At 38.4% G+C, this 22256-nt stretch overlaps 1 protein-coding gene and 1 pseudogene across 1 annotated transcript in view; one reads left to right on the forward strand and one right to left on the reverse strand.

Annotated features, from left to right (window-relative positions):
• Nucleotides 1–22256, reverse strand: part of DNAI3 (dynein axonemal intermediate chain 3) — an 80311-nt gene that overhangs the window by 25885 nt on the left and 32170 nt on the right. Inside the window, exons 11-16 of the mRNA XM_043876902.1 lie at nucleotides 20150–20239; nucleotides 18395–18481; nucleotides 14996–15124; nucleotides 12220–12293; nucleotides 9176–9323; nucleotides 7697–7784 (exon numbers count right to left, since the gene is read on the reverse strand). Coding sequence (XP_043732837.1) covers nucleotides 7697–7784; nucleotides 9176–9323; nucleotides 12220–12293; nucleotides 14996–15124; nucleotides 18395–18481; nucleotides 20150–20239 — 616 coding nt within the window. The remainder of the gene's footprint in view (nucleotides 1–7696; nucleotides 7785–9175; nucleotides 9324–12219; nucleotides 12294–14995; nucleotides 15125–18394; nucleotides 18482–20149; nucleotides 20240–22256) is intronic.
• On the forward strand, nucleotides 192–1186 carry LOC122678280 (annotated as a pseudogene).

Consider the following 22256-nt stretch of genomic DNA (forward strand, 5'->3'; position numbering starts at 1 on the left):
ATTAAAATATTTATTTCAAATTCTTCACTCTCATTTTTATGTCTGTTTTTCTCTTTTTAAAATAATGTACATAAATATATTACCAGAGTAGAACATACATAAATACATTGTAAATAAATACATGTTCATTGGGAATATGTGCTTAAAAAATGTTTCCTGAGATATGTTCGTTAGGTTACTCCTTTCTGCCCATGGATGCTGCCAAGAAAGCATTATTGAAGTCTTTCCCCCCTCCACTGTCTAAATCAGAGTCTCCCAAAGAGCCGAAACAGCTGTGGAAGCTCTTCATCAGAGGATTGAGCTTCGAAACAACTGACGAGGGCCTGAGGAGCCATTTTGAACAATGGGGAACGCTCACAGACTATGTGGTAATGAGGGATCCAAACACCAAGCGCTCCGGAGGCTTCAGGTTTGTCACATACGCCACGGTGGAGGAGGTGAATGGGAGGCCACACAAGGTGGATGGAAGAGTTGTGGAACCAAAGAGGGCCTTCCTAAGACAGCATTCTCAAAGACCTGGTGCCCACTTACCTGTGAAAAAGGTTTTTGTTGGTGGCATTAAAGAAGACACTGAAGAACATCACCTGAGAGATTATTTTGAACAGTATGGGAAATTGAAGTGACTGAAATCGTGACTGACCAAGGCAGTGGCAAAAAGAGAGGCGTTGCTTTTGTAACCTTTGATGACCACGACTCCGTAGACAAGATTGTCATTCAGAAATACCACACAGTGAATGGTCACAACTGTGAAGTGAGAAAAGCCCTGTCTAAGCAAGAGATGGCTAGAGCTTCATCCAGCCAGAGAGGTCGAAGTGGTTCTGGAATATTTGGTGGCGGTCGTGGAGGTGGGTTGGGTGGGAGTGACAACTTTGGTCGTGGAGGAAACTGCAGTGGTCAAGGTGGCTTTGGTGGCAGCCGTGGTGGTGGCAGATATGGTGGCAGTGGGGATGGTTATAATGGATTTGGTAATGATGGAAGCAGTTTTGGAGGTGGTGGAAGCTACAATGATTTTGGTAGTTACAACAATCAATCTCCAAAGTTTGGACCCATGAAAGGAGGAAACTTCTGAGGCAGAAGTTCTGGCCCCTATGGTGGTGGAGGCCAATACTTTGCTAAACCACGAAACCAAGGTGGCTATGGCGGTTCCAGCAGCAGCAGTCGCTATGGCAGGGGCAGAAGGTTTTAATTACTGCCAGGAAAGCTCAGCAGGAGACGAGAGCCAGAGAGGTGACAGGGAAGCTACAGGTTGCAAGAGATTTGTGGACTCAGCCAAGCACAGTGGTGGCAGGGCCTAGCTGCTACGAAGAAGACATGCTTTAGACAATACTCATGTGTATGGGCAAAAAACTCGAAGACTGTACTTGTGACTAATTGTATAGCAGGTTATTTTAGTTTCTGTTCTGTGGAAAGTGTAAAGCATTCCAACAAAGGCTTTTAATGTATTTTGTTTTTGCACCCATGCTGTTGATTGCTAAATGTAATAGTCTGATCATGATGCTGAATTAAATGTCGTTTTTGTTTTTTTTTTTTAATGTGCTGTGTAAAGTTAGTCTACTCTGATGCCATTTTGGTAAACTACCGTGTGAAGTTAGAATTCCTTCAGGGTGATGCCAGGTTCCATTTGAAATTTACTTACAACCTGCTTTGGTGGAGAAGCTGTTGTCTTCAGAACCTTGGTGTAGTTGAACCGACAGTTACTGTGTTGTGACCTGGAGTTCACCATTTAAAGGGTCACCCATGCAAAGTCATGGAGGTTTTTTTTTTTTGTTGTTATTAATGATTGTTGGCAAATCCTATGCAATATATCTAAATTGAATTATGGTACCAGTTAAAGTTATAGACGGGAATGAAGCTTGTGTATCATCCATTATCATGTGTAATCAATAAAAGATTTAATACCCTCAAAAAAATAAATGTTTCCTGAGGGAGTGCTCCCCTGATCTAACAAGGGGACCAAGTGCCTCATCCAAGGGTCACTGCTGATAATGCAAAGGCAAGGTAAATGTGTGAAAAGGAAAAGGCATTGTGGACAGATTTAGTTATCCTATGAGAGACTGGGCATGGGGCCTGAGGAGAGAGGCAGGGGTGACTCGTGTGACAAGCTCTAGTCCAGATGCACTGATGCTGTATCGGTAGGGTGGGCTCAGTACAAAGAGACAGTGAGGACAGGATTTAAGGGTTCTCAGCACAGGTGGGGAGTACACCATGTTATCAAAGGGGGAGTGTGCAACAGGGGAAACACACAGCTGAAGTTAGAGCCTGAGGTAAATTCCTGATGGGAGGGCAGCCAGGTGAGATGGAGCCAGGAGAAAGATCAGAGGAGGGAAACTAAAGAGGGATCAGGAAAATCTCAGAATCCAAGCTGGGAGCTCCAAGAAGACGGGCTTAGTCAATAGTGTTTGGTGTGATGGTCAAAGAGGATGAGGCCTGAGGAAAATGTTATCATCAGCTGCATTTATTCAGACTTGCCTGGAATAACTTGGATATGTACTGAACTCAACATCATCCACACAGGTCATGAATTTTCCATCAGCAGTTGCTAATAGTTGCTAACATTTACTGAGTGCTGACTACATACCAGGCACTAAGCTGTGTGCACTAAACCATATCATTCCATTCTCACAATAACACCCAAGGTGTTGAAGTGTTAATCCTCCTTCAAGGGTGAGTAGACTGAGGGTCACAGAGATTAAGTAGCTTGCCCAAGGTCTCACAGATGGTAGCTAATGCTGACTGTGAGTTGGTGATAGGCAGTTCATACAGCTTACATGTATTAGCTCATTTTATCTTCATAGCACTCTAGGAGGTAGTTACTGCTATTATTTACTCCCCTTATTTTCATCTCTCTCCTTTCAAACACATGGGGGGGAAAAGGCACAGAGAGATCTGTTCAAATAATAAATTGTGGCTTTTGGATTTAAACCCAGCCTCAAAAATCCACATCCTATTGCTTATAAGAATATAAAGACAGCACCTCAAAAAGCTCTGAAAAATTACTCCCAAAGAAGCAGGGGGGAAAGATGACTATATATGTAATTTTGGTGAAAAGGGAATATATGCAGTTAAGCACATATTTTTCCAGAAGGTTTCTACTAGTCCTGTGAAGCTTTTGGTATCATGAGGAATTGTCATCACCATGAAGGACTTTAGTGCTTTTATTGATAAGAGGAGGTAACAACAATTGGGCTCATAAAATTGGCTCCTGAAAATCTCTCTCTTAAGATCACTATTTGTTAAAAGAACACTAGAAAAAATTTACCATGAAAGAAATGGATAGAAAGGACAAATGGAATAAGATTCACAGAGTTGCTTTCAAATAAAATTCAAGAGAATCTCTAGATAAACTAAAAGATTTAGGCAAGTTAGTTGCTTTGAAATCAGCATTGTCTTATACTTAATATACATTCAAAATTATAATTTAAAAAAAAATCCCCATTCACAATAGCAAGAGAAGTTTTAAGAAATATAGAAAGAATTCTTTTTTAAGAAAGGAGATTCATTTGTTGTTTTCTGTCAAATCTCAACATGAATCAGCCATAGGTGTATATATATCCCCTCCCTTTTGTTCCCTTACCCCACTGCTCTCCACCCAGGCACCCTTTCCCAATAAAGTCTCTTGCTTTGTAAACAAAAAAAAAAAAAAGAAAGGAGATTCAGACTGATTGCAAAAATTAAAAAACCTTACCAAAAAGTTACTATTTAGAAGAGCACTGACTTTTATGGCTCTAACATGGCAGGCCTGTGGCCACCAGATGGCAACAGAGTACCAGACACAAACTGAAGGAGTACTCAGGAAAGTGATGATAGAACAGCGTGAACCTGTGATTCCTGGTCAGTGAACCTATCATAACAAGCAAAATGTGATAGAGAAGCCTATGAGTGTGTTCTAGTCAACAGGTCCAAATCTGGCCAGAGTAGGTGGATAGATGGCAGTGTGTGCGAGGAAGATCTCAAAATACCATAGTTAGATCTCCAACTCCTGAAAGGTGACCGGCGACAGGAGGCAGGACATGGGCATAGCTTTAGAGATAAGAGGCATATGTTAGAAAGATCCAGGGGATCACCAAGTGGAAGTTAAGTCTTTTTCTGATTTATGGTTCTGTTAACATATCAACTTAATACAGGTAAGAGGACATGGCCAACTATAGTCTCAGGTGAGAATTAAAAACATATGTCCATATCTCCTTTCTGAGCTGATTTAGTCAAATATGCCTTTTTCTAAGAAATCCCCAAGGGCCATAAGTATATGTTAGAAAGATCCAGGGGATCAAGTGAAAGACTTAACTTGGTGATCCCCTGGATCTTTCTAACACATGCCTCTTATCTCTAAAGGCATTACTATGGCCGTGTTCTGCCTCCTGTCGCTGGTCAGCTATCAGGAGTTGGAGATCTAACTATGGTATTTGAGAGTCAAACATGACTGAGTGACTTTGGGCTTCCCTGGTGGTTCAGTCGGTGAAGAGTCTGCCTACAACACAGGAGACCTGGGTCTGATCCCTGGGTCAGGAAGATCCCCTGGAAAAGGAAATGGCAACCCACTCCAGTATTCTTGCCTGGAAAATCCCAAGGATAGAAGAGCCTGGTGGGCTGCAGTTCATGGGATCATGAGTCGGACACAACTTAGTGACTCAACCAAAAAAATCTCAACAAAATGATTTTGTCTGGAAAGAGAACATTCATTTGATGAAGCTCCTGTTTGATGGCATTTGGGGCATGATTCAAGTTTTATTTTATATAGGCCCTTCCTTAAGCAGATGTAGATATGTATTTGTCATTTATTTTAGTGTATGTCCCACCAGAATGTAAGTTCCTTGAAAGTAGGGACTTGTCTATGCACAGATATATCCTCGGACACTGGCACTTTATAGGAAGTTAATAAATGTTTTGAATAGACACAGATATGAAGATAATAACAATGAGAAAATTATCCTTTAAGAGTTAAAGGATGACAGTATTTCTAAATAATGCTGTTACCTACCACATTGAGCTTTATGTGCCCATTCCCTATTGTTAGCTGTGCCTACACTAAAATGAAATATGCTGTTCTCTAAGGAAAAAAAGGTTTCTGTCTCCTGAGATGATAACATATTTAGGCAATCTTCAGAAAGAGATGGGCTAAGAGTCTAATGTAAAGAAATGAAGGATCAATAGAAATTATACTCACTTGAATGTTAAAGTTACAATTCATCTGTTTTTTTTTTTAAAGTAAGTAGTCATATCTCATAATGCATTTTAAAAAGTACACTTTAGAAAGACCTCTGCTTTGGGTCAAGAAGGAGTATAAATTAGCTTTATTAAAATTAAAAGCTGCTTTTTAAAGGAAATGTTAGGAGAATAACAACAATTTATTAGAATATAAATCACAGGCTGGGAGAAAATATTTGCAAATCATGTATTTGATAAAGGACTAGTATGCAGATTATATTAGGAACTCATAAGGCTCAATAATAGGAAATCAAACAATACAACTGAAAAATTGACAAAAGGTTTGGATACTTCCCCAGAGAAGGTATACAGGTGGCAAATAAATACATGAAAATATGGTCAACATCTTTAAGATAAAGACTAAGATATCAATAACATATTTTAGTATTCTTGCCTGGAAAATTCCATGGGCAGAGGAGCCTAGCGGGCTACAGACCATGGGGTTGCAAAGAGTTGGACACAACTGAGTTGGCAAAGAACACACACACACCATATTTCAGAATGATTAAATTAAAAGGACCAATCACACCAACTGTTTGTGAGGATGTAGGAGAACAGGAAACTCTCATATACTGCCAGGGGGAAATGTAAAAGGGTACAAGTACTTTGGAAAACACTGGTGGTTTGTTTAAAAATTAAACATACATCTGCCATTATGATCTAATCAGTCCTTTCCTAGATATTTACCCAAGACAAATGAAAGCATATGTCCATACAAAGACTTGTATATGAACATTCACAGAAGCTTTATTTATGTCCTAGCTGAAAACAAGCCAAATGCCCATCAACAGTGGAATGAATAAACATCTGTGGTATATCCATGCAATGAAATACTACTCTGGAATAAAAAGGAATAAACTACTGATATGCACAACAACATGGATGAATCCCCAAATAATGAGCTGATTGTAAGAAGACAGACCCGAAAAGTATAACTGTGTGATTTACATAAAACTCTAGAAAATGCAAACTCTTAGTGACATAAAGCGGATCGGTGGTGGCTTGGGAGTGGAGGTGGGAGAAGGTCCTGGAGGAAGGGATTGCAAAGAGTCCCTACAGGAGTTAACTTTTGGAAGTGATGGATAAGCTTGTTATCTTGATTACAATGATGGTTTCACGGGTTTTTAATATATCAGAATATATCAGATTGAACATTTTAACATGTGCATTTTATTGTATGTTGACTATACCTCAATAAAGTGGTTAAAAGGAAAAAAAGCCCCCACTTTAAAGGCCATAATCATACCCTTACTATAAACTGGATAAAAGAACTAATACCCTGATGATCATCTTTTTTTCATTAGGTTAAAAAAATAAGACTAGGACATCGATAACTTTTTACAAGTTACAGTCTTGGTTTCCTTAATTTTACATTGATAATGATAATTCCCAGCTTGTAGGACTGTTCTGATTACTAGTGTCTATTTTACTCACCATTGCACTCCCAGGGCCTAGCATAAAATAAACACTTCATAAATATCTGTTAAATGAATAAAAGCATGTGCAATATTAGCACAGTACCTGACCCATGGCTGGAGTTCAATACATGGAAACCAATAATGGAATACAAAGAGGAGTTGGAGAACGGAGCTCTCCTTACTCACCCTCTGGAATGAAGGAGGCCCGAATACATAAAACACATGCAATGTGTTAATATTGCTTTGAAAATGTCTCTAAAAATTATGTGATCCCATTTTTTTCTTTTCAGCATGAGGTATTGGGTTGTTTCTATGAAAAATACACCTTCAAGGTGAATTTTGCCCAAGCTTGATATTAGTTATTTGATATGTTTGTCTTATGTGTCTTATTACTTAACACTGAACAATTTATACACGTAAATCCTTTTGATAAGGCAAATGTTTGGAAAATACTTCAGATGCTAGTGATTCCAGTATACTTTCATTATGCATTGCTCTACAGGTGGGATATTAATCCATACCTTTAAGTTTTGACAGCTTACAAGCACACCCTTCAATTACTTCCAAAAGGGCATACAGGTTGAGATATATTTAAAAATCGATTATTCTTTCTTTACTCAGTTTTATTATGGTGCTGTATAAACACTAATTTTTTCTATTCTGATTGAGAATGGTAGTTTGTTTTTGAGTACTTCATAATTTAGTTTGCTGGACTTGAGATGCATTCCATTCTGTAGAATTATTCTTTGAGCACATACATATTCATTAAGTGATCTTCATTAAATTTTTTAGTATAATGAGCTTTCAAAAATATATGAATGTGCTCAATAACTATGAAACTGAGCTGAACTGAGCTCTGCCAAGTCTTTTGGTGTATACAGGCAGTTTTAATGTGCTTGCTGTAACTATCACAGCCATTGTAAAATTCCATACTGGAGGGCTGGCTTTTCTGTATTTTTTTTTTTTTTTTTTTTTACAAATTAGACTATCCCAGCAAGTAGTCACCTTAGACATAAGAAACTACTAACTCTGGAACCTTATTAAATGCCTTTTTAATAAGCAAAGGCAGTTACCTTGTGCTTTGTAAAGGAGATTGTCTTCACTCAGGCTTAGCTTGGTTGGGCAGTGGTCTAAAGTTGTTTCGCCTTTAGACAGCCTTATCTTTTGAGAGAACATATAGGAATGATTATTACCTTAAACTGTCCGTGGCTGATTTATTCTTGCCTTTCCCTCTTATATATATATATATATCTTTAAACTGTCCTTAAACTGTCCATGGCTGATTTATTCTTGCCTTTCCCTCTGTCCCCACATGGCTATGTCCCTACTTCCCTCTCTTCCTTCTCCATTCTTCCTCAGAGTTTGGTTGCTTTTCCCCACAGAAAGCACCCAAACCACAGTTTCTAAGACCAGGCTACTGAGGGGAGCTTGTCTGGGGGCTCATTTCCAAATCCCAAAGTCTCATATGTTGTTAAATTTCTCAAACTGTTTTGTCTTCTATTTCATAATATCTTATTGTTGGTTTTAATATAAAATAATAGCCTGTTTCCCTGTTCCCTAAATCTTTCAGTTAAAGAAAGCTCTGAACAGTTGTGCAGGGACCTTGCACCTCACTGGAACTGTCAAGTCCCTTCAGGGACATACAAGCCCTTGAGTTCCGGCAGTGGCCCGGGTCTGCTCCAGAATGGGAAACCGTCACACACAACGTTTTCCCCTTATGGCTCCCTCCCCACTTTTCTCCATTAGAAATTTTGTCCACATGCTATACAACTAGTCTCAGGTGAATTTTGTTTACTTGTGCCTTTTAAAACTATCTACAGCTCTATAAATTCTGCCCAGAAAATTTCTAATCCTCTAATTTCTAATCCTAGTTACTTCATGAATATTCTCACCCCTCTGTGCTTTCCCTTCCACTGGGAACAAATGCATGAAATCAAAGGAAAATAAAAATATTAAATTTGGAAATAGAATTAGACATTTCAAAGAAAAAAAGCCTTCAATGTCAGAAGTTTCTTCATACTTCTCACATACATCTCATTCACGGCCCGACTTTTCTTAAATTAAAATTACTTTTCTTCAAGTTCTGCCATTGAAGACAACTACAAATAATTCTTCTTTCAGCTACCATCAGTTTTATTTGGTCATAGGTGTTGTGATACAATTCTACTGTTGATGGGTAAAACATGTAGAATTTTGACTATAAGATGGCTAAAATAAGCTTTTCTGGGCTAACCTAAGAGCTCACTAATTTTTAAGCAACTGCTATGTAATAATGAGTAATTGTTTAAAAACATTGGTAAGTTGTTGCTTGTTTATACATGAACAAATATTTATCTGTGATTTCTGTCTTGACTAGACAGACATTATAATACCTCTCAATGAAAGAATTTATTGGTTGAATGAATACATGAGTTGTAATGTCCTGTGTTAATCTGAGCTGCTCTACTTTTAAAGTGTGTTATATGTATAAATATAAATATATGTATATCTATGCATATAAACTATATAGTGTATATAAGCAAATAAAATGGACTAAATCCCATGTTACTTACCTTTGAGAGAGGTTTCCAGCTGAGATCTAGATGCAAAAAAGTAGATGGTATATCAAAAGGAATTTCAATACTTTCTTCTTTCTTCTTCTCTGCCTGTGGTTGAGGGGTTACAGCTTTCTGTGGTCTGATATCCCAAAAGCATATTGTGCTTTAAAAAAAGTTTACAGTTTATTTTTTAACTAAGTACAAGGAAAAGGTATAACCTCAAGACTACCATTCTCGCTGCTATACATTAACATTGTGATTATGGTATATTTGATATCTCCAAAATTAAGATTTTAATGAAATGGGACTATTTTATTATAGTCCCATTTATTATAATATATGCATTCATTATGTATTTCATATTTTAGAGAATTATAAAGTTTATAGGATTATTTAATGATTTTGCTAGTATTGAGACTAATATTATCATACATGGCAATTGAATTTGGCAACTGACAATCTTTTGTGATACAATCTTTTTTGGAAAAACTTAAGAACTTTATTGAAATACAACTCATATGCCACAAAATTCACCCACTTAGGGTATACTTAAAGTGCGTCCCTGATGGCTCAGTGGTAAAGAATCTGCCTATAATGCAAGAGATGTGGGTTTGATCCCTGGGTGGGGAAGATCCCCTGGAGAAGTGAATGGCAACCCACTCTAGTATTCTTGGCTGGAGAATCCAGGGTGGCAAGGAATTGGACACAACTGAGTGACTAATACTTTCACTTCACTTTCTTTCACTTAAAGTACAGAATTAAGTAGTTTTTAATACATTCATTGAATTGTGCAAACCATTACCAAAATCAATTTTAGAAGATTTCATATCACCTCTCCCCCGAATTTGTGTACAGTTTACCCGTCATTCCCCATTTCCTTCAGTCCCTCCCACCAGCCCTGAGCAACCACTAATCTACTCACTGTCTCTACAAATTTGTCTATTTTGGACATTTCATATAAATGGAATCATACAATATGTAGTCTTTTGTGACTGACTTCTTTCACTTAGCATGTTTTTGAAGGTCATTCATGTTGTAGTATATATCAGTACATCATTCCTTTTTATTGTCAAATAATATTTCATTGTATGGACTATCCTACACTTTATTTACCCCTTCATCATTTGATGGACTGATGAATGAATAAATGAACCTGGGTTACTTCCCCTTTTGGCTATTATGAATAATCCTGCTATGAACATTTGTTGATAAGTTTTGTGTGGGTGTACGTTTTCATCTCTCCTGGATATATATTAAGGACTTGAATTGCTGGGTTACATGGTTGCACCTATGTTTAATCTTTTGAGGAACTGTTAAGATTGTTTTCCAAAACAACTGAATCATTTTTGAGAATTCCAATTTCTCTACATCTTCACCAAATGTATTATTTCTTTTGTCTTGAAGATCCCAATTTCTCTACATTCTCAACAACACTTACTATTTTTTGGTCTTTTTTATTTTGGCTACCTAATGTGTGTGACGTGGTATCTAATCAAAAGTGATTCTGATTTGCTTTTCCTTTGTTGGTGTAATATCTAGGAAATCATTACCTAATCCAAGGCCATAAACACTTATATTTATGTGTGCCCATATTTTCAGTTTTAACTCGTACATTTAGCTCTTTATTTCATTTTCAATTAATTTTGTATAGAGTGTGAGGTAATTCTTTTGTAGGTGAATACCTATTTGTCCTAGCACCATTGTTGAACACTATTTTTCTCCACTAAATTGCCTTGGTACCCTTGTTGAAAATCAGTTAACCACAGATGTATGGGTTTATTTCTGGGTTTATCTCTTCTCTGAATCTTGAACAGTGATACAATGGTTGGACCGATCCCGTCAGATGGAAGAGGCTGGCCATTCATTCTGGCTATTCACTATATACATAGTGAGCTATAGATAGATGATGTATTTGCCTTCAAAGCCTCATTTCCTCAACCCGTAAGTATTTTTTCAGGGTTATTGACAATATAATAAGAGTTAACCTGCTAAAGCATGTATTACAGTATTGGCATAAGCTTCCAATAAATTAATTTTGTTCACTTAAGGTAACTATAGTCAATTTCTGTTGCTTGTAATCACAGAACCTTACCCAATACATGCCCAAAGGATTAATTAATTAAAGTTATTTATGCCTTCATCTGCTATTCCACAGCTGCTGCTGCTGCTGCTGCTGCTAAGTCACTTCAGTCGTGTCCGACTCTGTGCGACCCCATAGACGGCAGCCCACCAGGCTCCCCCGTCCCTGGGATTCTCCAGGCAAGAACAGTGGAGTGGGTGGCCATTTCCTTCTCCAATGCATGAAAGTGAAAAGTGAAAGTGAAGTCACTCAGTCGTGTTTGACCCTTAGCGACCCCATGGACTGCAGCCCACCAGGCTCCTCCGTCCACGGGATTATCCAGGCAAGAGCACTGGAGTGGGTGCCATTGCCTTCTCCGGCTTCTGCTGCAGTCAGTGCCTAAAGCTGAAGGTGTCATGATTTCCACGGGAGTCAAAGCTATTTGGAATTGTAAAGTTTTGCTGGTATCTGGATGTAGATAATACTATTCCCATTCATATGTCCTACTTCACTATGAATTTTCAGTTCTATAAATTGAGGGATACAAGTTTTAAAAATAAACATTCTTCAACGTAGTTATTGAATTATTTATAAAAACACTTGTAATAAATATACAATAAAAGATGCAAGGCTCTTCCACCTTCTAAAAGAAACTTTCCCAATTATGTTGTCATCTTCATAATTGTGAGATAAAATTGAATATAAACAAACATTGCAAAATTACAAATATGGGACTATGAAGAACCAGGATAATTATGGATGTTTATACAATATTACCAACCATGAAATTTAGTTCATTCTTCTTTTTACAATATATCCATATCCAAAAGAAGATTTTTTTAAAACCAGCAACAATGTAAAATTCTGTCCTCTAGTTAATTAGGCTTAATTGCTGCAACAAAGATTATTTAAGGAACAGAAGAGCACAACAATCTTATAAGCATCAGATAAAAAATATATTGTTTGAAAACAAATAGGTAATGATTAAAATAAGACATACCAGTCTGCCGAACAAGTGACAAGTTGACAGGATATTCCACTTCGATTTTCAAAGACATTTCCCAATCTGTTAATCTATTTTTAAAAATGCTAGAAATAAGTTCTGTGTACCTAGAACAGTGATGACTTTTTTCTCAAAGCTCTTTACGTTAAAATTTTTTCTTCTTTAACATTTTTTAAAAGAACATAAAACAAATACAGAATTTGGAAACTGGAAGGTTTTGAAATCAAATATTATTCTGACATACATCTTTTGCAGTCCTTTTTCACAGAAACATTTTTACATTTTAAAATTAGTTTTAATTAGTATGAACATAAATTTCTATCCTAAGATTTTTCAGTTACTGCACTTTTAAAACTTACCTATGTAGTCATAAACCATTCTGGTTTTTAATATATAGATGATGTGCTATAACCTCATTACTATTATTATTAGAAATGCATTAGAAATGCAAAATGTAATAGAAAAACAGAAACGCATTCTGTTTTTCACTGTTAATTATGGAGCTAAACATAGGTGCTTTTATGAGATTGTTAAGCAGGTAAGATCAATAGATAAGAGGCTTGGTGTTAAATTAGACACAGCATGCAGTGAATGCTGGGCACCTACATTCTTTCAGTAATCTAGTGGCACAACTCTGCTGGCACACAGAGGAGTCCAAGGAGGGTTAGTGGCTCCTTAGAGTCCCGAAGGTCCACGTTTCCAAGCAGCCACCTCTCAAAGGAGGTGAAAGATTTTTTGTGGCAACCTATGACAGCGCTACTCTCAAGTCAACAGGAAAAATGACTTTTCCCAATACCCTACCTACCCAATAGAACTGATGAGCAAAACGGCAAAGGTGGAGGGTTCCAGCAGCAAATAAAGAGTAAAAGTAGGGGTGGGAGAAGAAATACAGGTGCTGCAGTGGTAAGACCTGTTGGCATCACAGGAGCGAGGACCCTGGAAACCTGGCTGACTCTGCTGTGGCCTGAGCCCAGTCAGCTTCAGTTACAGCTGTTACCTTCCACTGTGATTGAAAATCAGGAACCCATGTTTCCTTTCCCTCTAATAAGACTTCCCGGAGAAGGCAATGGCACCCCACTCCAGTACTCTTGCCTGGAAAATCCCATGGACGGAGGAGCCTGGTGGGCTGCAGTCCCTTGGGTTGCTAAGAGTCGGACACGACTGAGCGACTTCACTTTCACTTTTCACTTTCATGCATTGGAGAAGGAAATAGCAACCCACTCCAGTGTTCTTGCCTGGAGAATCCCAGGTTTGGGGGAGCCTGGTGGGCTGCCGTCTATGGAGTTGCATAGAGTCGGACAAGACTGAAGTGATTTAGCAATAAGGCTTCCCTCTTATAGGAAGCTCAAGACTCCAGACTTGCACTTACTCGGGCGCTTTATGCGTTAATGATTGGAAAAAAAAAATCATATTATGAAAGTTTGGGAAATAGAAGTTTTTAAAATCAAATATAGTTCTACCTTATATCCTTTTCCAATCTTTTTCATGGATACACTTTGACATGATTTGTCAAGATATGCATGTGACTGTGTATCTTAGGACACAAATTGGATTATTTCTTGTATAAATTTCCCAAATTTTGTATTAATGGTCAAAAACTTTGAAAATGTGAATGATTTAAGAACTACATTGGCTAATTGTATTCGAAAACTTTTATGTTGGAACCAGTAATGTTAGAGTTTATTGATTTCACCATTTCATCCTTTCTAACACAAGATAATACTTGAAAGTCTCACATAAGAATTAAATAGGTCCAAAATAATACATTATTTTTGCTTTATGATTAATTTATTTGATTATTAGAAAGTCTGAATGATTTTCCTGTTTATCTGCTAAATGTTTTTCAGTATATGTCTTTAGCTTATTTACTGGAAAATTTGTATTTACCATATTTGGGGCAAATGTTTTTCTTCATTTTGCTACTTGTTCTTTATTTTTTAATTTAAAAATTTACATGTGCATATTTTAAATTTCTTTCAATATTATTTAGCTTAGAAAACTGTAGAATCCAGGATTATGATATTCTAATTCATGGTATTTATTTTGGCTCATTAGAACTTTCAAAAGTAATTGTATTTTTGCATAATCCACTTGAATACCCTGAAGGGCTAATCACCCTTCTTAACTCTAAGTTTTTAGAATATTCTTCAATATTCTTATCTTTTAGTTTTTCAAAGTACATAGTAGACCCCTAGTTCCTTGAGGGAAACATTTGGGAGGTTTATTAGATTTCAAATTCACAAACACCAGACTTTGCAGGTAAAGCACAGAACTACAAAGTGAAACTGCGGCACAAATGCTGGGCAGTCAGCCGGGCTCACTCACGGCACAAGTGTCGAGAGTTTTCACCCAGCAGCCTCAGGATGCACTCAATTCAAGACCACCTTGCAAAATGACACATTATCACGTCACAGATCTTCAGAGTTGTCTGCTCTAAACAGCTGAAATCATAAAATTCAAATTCACGAAGGTGTAAAATATTTATTTCTATTTTTACAACCTTCATTTTCTCCACTATTGTATTATATCAGTGTTGACACTACCTATATTTTTTAGTGGCTTATAAACCATGGAAGTTGAAACCCTGGCCTTCTTCTCTCATCCCCAAGTCAGATCTTGGTTTGTCAACAGTGACACAGTGTATGATGTTTAGTTCCTGGTAATTCACAATTTAAATGCTGATAAATTGTTTACTTGAAACATCCTCTTTGAATAAAATTTTCCAAAAACCTACAAGTCAGCAGGAGAAAAGTTCGAAGCCATCAAGACTCACCTCAAATGTGTCAGGCAGCCAATGTATATCTGTAATTACTTTCCTATGTCCACTTTCTATTGAGGAAACTGCACAGTGTCTGATATACATTTCTTCTTTATTACTCTCTGGTTCAAGGAGGAACATAGGCTGCAAAATGTTACAAGAAAGTTATGTGCTAATTTTAGAGAGCTGATAAAGGAATTCATACTTGATGTATCATTCCAATTAAAATCAATAATTTGAAGAAATACCACTTCAAGGAAAAACATAAATTAGAATTTCTATGTATTATATAGTTAGGTAATTAGATTATCTTCTTTCTGCTTCAGTTCCTAGGGAGCTTTCCCAGGCAAAAACACTGGAGCGGGCAGTGGAAGTGATACTCTGTGATGTTCTAGAAGAAAGCCTGAAGTAGTCATGTGAAGACACCACTAGGACACGCCATGTGGAGGTGCGCCTGTACCAGTCAACAGCCTAGGGAAGTCTGGGTCAAAAGCCAGCATCACCCCTCAAGTATGTTGAGTGAACATGCCTTTGGATGATCCCACCCCAAGTTATCAAGTAGCCCCCTTCTTCAAGATGCCAGTCTCCCCAGATAAGGCACCAAAGAGAGTGGAACATAAACAAGCCAACCCATTAAGCCCATTCTAAAAGCCTACCCACTGAATCCATGAGCATAATCAAGGGTGGTTTTAAAGTGCACATACACACACACAAAAGAACACTGTAGCGGTCTGCCACTTCCTACTCCAGGGGATTTTTCCAACCCAGGGATCATCTCTGGCATCTCCTGCACTGGCAGGTGGGTTCTTTACCACTGCCCCACCCGGGCAGCCCCTAATTAGATTATCTTCTTTCCACTTCAGCTTAGTCTGAGATTTTACCTCTAAACTTTTTACAAGAATGACTGACCCATACCTGAAAGAACCAATGGGACTCCATTTTTGAAGAAGTACTTTTTTTAAGAGCACAGAAGACCGCATCCCATGGTTTCTTGGTTGGAGATCCATGATGCTCAGGTTGAAGAACTGGGGATGGGAATGTAGGTGAGTACTGAGCTTGGAGCTGAGGCATCTCTTCCCAGACCTCTTGGCAGAATCCACGGCTTCACAAGTCAGTGCATAGTATTACCAGAAAGGATTGTAACTCATTTTATATGCAAGAAAATCAATGCTTGAGGGTATTCGGGGGTAGGGGAACATACCCAAACTCATGACACTGTGATCTAGAGCCTGGATATGTGGAGCTTCTCTCCAGTGCTTTTTCAACTGCATCACTTTAGAGAACCCCTTGGTTCCTTTATTTAATAACAGTGACCACAAAAAAGAACTCCTGGGATAGACAGTACAATCTGTTTTGTGGTGTTTTTAATCAAGGGCCTCAGTTCAGTTCAGTTGCTCAGTCATGTCTGACTCTGCAACCCATCAACTGCAGCATGCCAGGCTTCCTTGTCCATCACCAGCTTCTGGAGCTTACTCAAACTCATGTCCATAGAGTCGGTGATGCCATCCCACCATCTCATCCTCTGTCATCCCCTCCTCCTCCCACCTTCAATCTTTCCCAACATCAGGGTCTCTTACAGTGAGTCAGTTCTTCATATCAGGTGGCCAAAGTATTGGAGTTTCAGCTTCAGCATCAGTCCTTTCAATGAATACTCAGGACTGATTCCCTTTAGGATGGACTGGCTGGATCTCCGTGCAGTCCAAGGGACTCTCAAGAGTCTTCTCCAACAGCACAGTTCAAAAACATCAATTGTTCTGCGCTCAGCTTTCTTTAGAGTCCAACTCTCACATCCACATCAGAGAAGGAAATGGCAACCCACTTCAGTGTTCTTGCCTGGAGAATCCCAGAGACGGCGGAGCCTGGTAGACTGCTGTCTATGGGGTCACACAGAGTCAGACACGACTGATGCGACTTAGCAGCAGCAGCAGCTCACATCCATACATGACTACTGGAAAAACCATAGCCTTGACTAGACGGACCTTTGTTGACAAAGTAATGTCTCTGCTTTTTAATATGCTATCTAGGTTGGTCATAACTTTCCTTCCAAGGAGTAAGCATTTTTTAATTTCATGGCTGTAATCACCATCTGCAGTGATTTTGGAACCCCAAAAAGTAAAGTCTGTCACTGTTTCCATTGTTTCCCCATCTATTTGCCATGAGTTGATGGGACTGGATGTTATGATCTTAGTTTTCTGAATGTTGAGCTTTAAGCCAACTTTTTCACTCTCCTCTTCCACTTTCATCAAGAGGCTCTTTAGCTCTTCTTTGCTTTCTGACATAAGGGTGGTGTCATCTGCACATCAAGGTTATTGATATTGCTCCTGGAAATCTTGATTCCAGATTGTGCTTCACCCAGCCCAGCATTTCTCATGATGTACTCTGCATATAAGTTAAATAAGCAGGGTGACAATATACAGCCTTGACGTATTCCTTTCCCTATTTGGAACCAGTCTGTTGTTTCATGTCCGGTTCTGTTACTTCTTGACCTGCATACAGATTTCTCAGGAGGCAGGTCAGGTGGTCTGGTATTCCAATCTCCTTCAGAATTTTCCACAGTTTATTGTAATCCACACAGTCAAAGGCTTTGGCATAGTCAGTAAAGCAGATGTTTTTTCTAGAACTCTCTTGCTTTTTCAATGATCCAACGGATGTTGGCAGTTTGATCTCTGGTTCCTCTGTCTTTTTTAAATTCAGCTTGAACATCTGGAAGTTCACGGTTCACATACTGTTGAAGCCTGGCTTGGAGAATTTTGAGCATTACTTTACTAGCGTGTGAGATGAGTGCAATTGTATGGTAGTTTGAGCATTCTTTGGCATTGCCTTTCTTTGGGATTGGAATGAAAACTGACCTTTTCCAGTCCCTTGGCCACTGCTGAGTTTTCCAAATTTGCTGGCATATTGAGTGCAGCACTTTCATAGCATCATCTTTTAGGATGTGAAATAGCTCAACCGGAATTCCATCACCTCTACCAGCTTTGTTCATAGTGATGCTTTCTAAGGCCCACTTGACTTCACATTCCAGGGTGTCTGGCTCTAGGTGAGTGATCACACCATCATAATTATCTGGGTCATGAAGACCTTTTTTGTATAGTTCTTCTGTGTATTCTTGCCACCTCTTCTTAATCTTCTGCTTCTGTTAGGTCCATACCATTTCTGTCCTTTATTGTGCCCATCTTTGCATGAAATGTTCCCTTGGTACCTCTAATTTTCTTGAAGAGATCTCTAGTCTTTCCCATTCTATTGTTTCAAGGGCCTACATAAAAGCAACTCAAAATGTGTCTGCAGCAGATGCGAAGACAGGAAATAATACTTTTTTTTTCTGTTGAGTCTTTGTTTAGCTTGGCAACCTTGTCATATACTTTTTGATAAACTCTGATGGCATAAACTTGCAGGTGAAAAGTTATAAAAACTAACCTTGAGAGTAACTTTTTTACTTCTAGTACCACCTGCCTTGATATTTTCTATTCGATCTGCATGTGCAGTAATATCCCACATGACAACCTAAAAGAGAAATAAATGTTATTATAACATATTTTTAGGAATTAGCAAATTGAGTCTTGAACATTTAAAAAAATCTATTGGTATTGTATGTACTCTGATAAATCAATCACCTTGGGAGGATAATAAAAAAAATAGCCTATATCCTAAGTCAGCAACTTTTAAAGGTAATATAAAGAAGTTTTGTTCTCTGTAAAAGCATTTTTAGCTCTTTTTTGTGCTTGTGTTAATGAATACCAAAATTTTTTAATCCAAGATACACATCATGCAATTCTCTCTGCTTTGGGAACAGCTCTTCCTCTGCTTGGAGGAATGTACTGATTGTGGGGACAACTGCTTTAGACCCAGGAAAAAAGTCTCCAGAATTAAGTGCAAACACCCAAAATTGTCTGAAAGGCTAGGAAATGATGATTTCTATTTCACTGCACTGAATATCATGGCCAATTCCAGGGCTTCCCAGGTGGTTCAGTTGTAAAGAATCCACCTGCCAAGCAGGAGACCTGGGTTTGATCCCTAGGTCGGGAAGATCCCCTGAAGAAGGAAATGGTTACCCACTCCAGTATTCTTGCCTGGAGAATTCCATGGACAGAGGAGCCTGGCGGGCTGCAGTCCACGGGGCTGCAGAGTTGGACACAACTTAACAACTCTACAGCAGTAGCAGCAGCATGGCCAGCTATGAATTTGCATATACATTGATGGTCATTTTTTGAAAAATCAGAATAAAGTAGAATGTGCAACGCTAGAATAATCTTCAATAATTAAAAGTCATTCCCATACACTGAAATATCAGGGTTACAAAGTTGTGGCTGATTTCATTTTCATCATCTGCTTTTCTAAAATATCCTGAAAGAAAAAATAAAATATTCTGAAAAGTTGTGTCACCTTCTCAATCAGTAAAGAGGGCAGTATTTGTGGGGCCTGGAGGATGTGCTCTGGATCCTCATTATAACCACCAGTTATTGTTGAACAAAACCATGGAAGAAAATTAGTTTACTTGGATGTTTTGGTTCTGGATATGTGAGCATGGATGACGCAGTCATTTACATTTCAACCAGAAGAAAGCTTTCCTAGCCACACAATAAAAGATCATTATACCCTTGTAATGGTCAAATTCACTATATCACAATGAACTTAAACTTTGATCATAAAATAGCTATAAGCTTTTTGTTTTGTTTTATTGGAGAAACAGGCAATTGTAAGAGAGAATCTAAGTTTTATACAGATTACATAATTGTAAAAAGGTGTCAAATTATACACACAAAAATTCAGTGTAAGTTTTCCAAAGAATTCTGTTTAAATCCTGGATCATTCCCTAACTCCTACTGCTAGGGAAATTTCAGAAGAGGCCTCCTGGCCAAGAGGTATTATGCTTATGGTTTTTGTTCTTCCCTGGGCTCTTACACAGTGCATGGTTCTAGCTCAGCAACGCAAATAAATCTGACCTGGTTTTCTTCCAGTTACCATATAACTGGGTTACCCTGTGGACATCTTGAGCCCAGATGCCATGTCTACCACATTTTTATACCCCAGTTCCTGGTATGGTGATTCACATGCAATTGGCATGCCTTTCCTCTGCTGAATTGAACCCTTAAGTTAAAAAAAATAACCAGTCAAAATGTATAACAGAATGCTATAAATTAATAAAGAGATGAAAGAAAACCCCAGATATACCTGCCCATTTATGCAGCCGCCAGCAATGATATTAGGGTCAGTCGGACAGAACTGGAAGCAGAAGATGTCATCTGGGCTTTCCAGCATTAACTAAGGTAAATCCCCAAATTCAAGAGAGAATGAGAAAAACTATTATAATCACAGCAAGAAAATAATATTAAGAAAGTCAAAGGTCTAATTTTATAGTTATTTATAAAAACATGCACATGGAGTCCATGCTGAGAATTCTACCTCTGGAGCAGAAGCTGCTTTTGCTGAATTTTATTCTGGACGTTGATCATGCACACGAGAGCAGGGTTCTTAAGGGGACCTGGTCTCCCCTCCTCCACCCTCCATGGGTCAGTGTTATACTTTTTTTAATAAATAAAAAGACTATTAAATCAGTGTTTCTGAAAAGTGTGGAGAGCAAGCTATGGGAGGTCAGGATATTTGTATGATTTATTTCCATCTGTATATATAAGCATGGCACAGAATAAGCACTCAAAAATAAAACGTGTGAACAAAAAAAGATGATGGAGTTGCCAGTGATATTATTTCAAATTTTAAAATAATACAGAACCCATAAGCAAAATCAAGTGCCTGGGGGCGGGGGGAGGGAGGAAGCTCTGCAAGGAATACAACAGTGTAAGGAAATAGATATACTAACCATAGTTAGCATCTGTGTTACTGTGTCACCACCAAGCTCAACACTTGCATGGTTATCATTCTTCTTTAAACATTAGTGATCAAAAATATAGGTTCCAAAGGTCACAGGTTTACCAGCACTGAACTAAAGATTTCAGATTGGAATTGGGATGGATTATCTTGGTTTATTTGGTATTTTGTGAATTCTAGAGGAAACTCTACTTTTGAAAATAAAATCGTTTAATTCTTTCTTAGAGTTTTGATTAGAACAAAGACAAAATCACTTGCATTATATCTTTAAGAAATTATTTGCATACATTTTAAAAACTATTCTTCAAAATAGAGGAAAGGAGAGCGTTTCTTTGCTCTTCCTATCTGCCAGGAGGTTCAGCCACACTTCCATGGCATGGACTGGAGAGGAGTTCTACACTACTGGAAAATGCTAGAAAACCCCAGTGAGAGATGGCACCATTCTCGTGGTGAGCAGGCCAAGGAGGAAGAATGAAAGAACGGTCATTTTGATCTCAGTATCTATAATAATTAAAGCATCTAGACTCTCTAGCAGTAAAAATTGTCTTTATTCAGATGAATGAAGGAAGAAGGAATAGGGGAGGATAAGGCTGGAGAATTCTGAAAGAGATGGGAATACCAGACCACTTGACCTGTCTCTTGAGAAAGCTGTATGCAGGTCAGGAAGCAACAGTTAGAACTGGACATGGAACAACAGACTGGTTCCAAATAGGAAAAGGAGTACGTCATGACTGTATATTGTCACCCTGCTTATTTAACTTATATGCAGAGTACATCATGAGAAACGCTGGGCTGGAGGAAGCACAAGCTGGAATCCATATTGTCAGGAGAAATATCAATAACCTCGACACGCAGATGATACCACCCTTATGGCAGAAAGTGAAGAAGAACCAAAGGGCCTCTTGGTGAAAGTGAAAGAGGAGAGTGAAAAAGTTGGCGTAAAGCTCAACATTCAGAAAACTAAGATCATGGCATCTGGTCCCATCACTTCATGGCAAATAGATGGGGAAACAGTGGAAACAGTGGCTGACTTTATTTTCTGGGCTCCAAAATCACTGCAGATGGTGACTGCAGCCATGAAATTAAAAGACGCTTACTCCTTGGAAGGAAAGTTATGACCAACCTAGACAGCATATTAAACAGCAGAGACATTACTTTGTCAACAAAGGTCCCTCTAGTCAAGGCTTTGGTTTTTCCAATGGTCATGTATGGATGTGACACTTGGACTGTGAAGAAAGCTGAGCGCCGAAGAATTGGTGCTTTTGAACTGTGGTGTTAGAGAAGACTTTTGAGAGTCCCTTGGACTGCAAGGAGATCCAACCAGTCCATCCTAAAGGAGGTAAGTCCTGGGTGTTCATTGGAAGGACTAATATTGAAGCTGAAACTCCAGTACTCTGGCCACTTCATGGGAAGAGCTGACTCATTTGAAAAGACACTGATGCTGGGAAAGATT

Source organism: Cervus elaphus, chromosome 20 (genome assembly GCF_910594005.1).
Source record: "Cervus elaphus chromosome 20, mCerEla1.1, whole genome shotgun sequence".
In the NCBI taxonomy this organism is placed as follows: domain Eukaryota; kingdom Metazoa; phylum Chordata; class Mammalia; order Artiodactyla; family Cervidae; genus Cervus; species Cervus elaphus.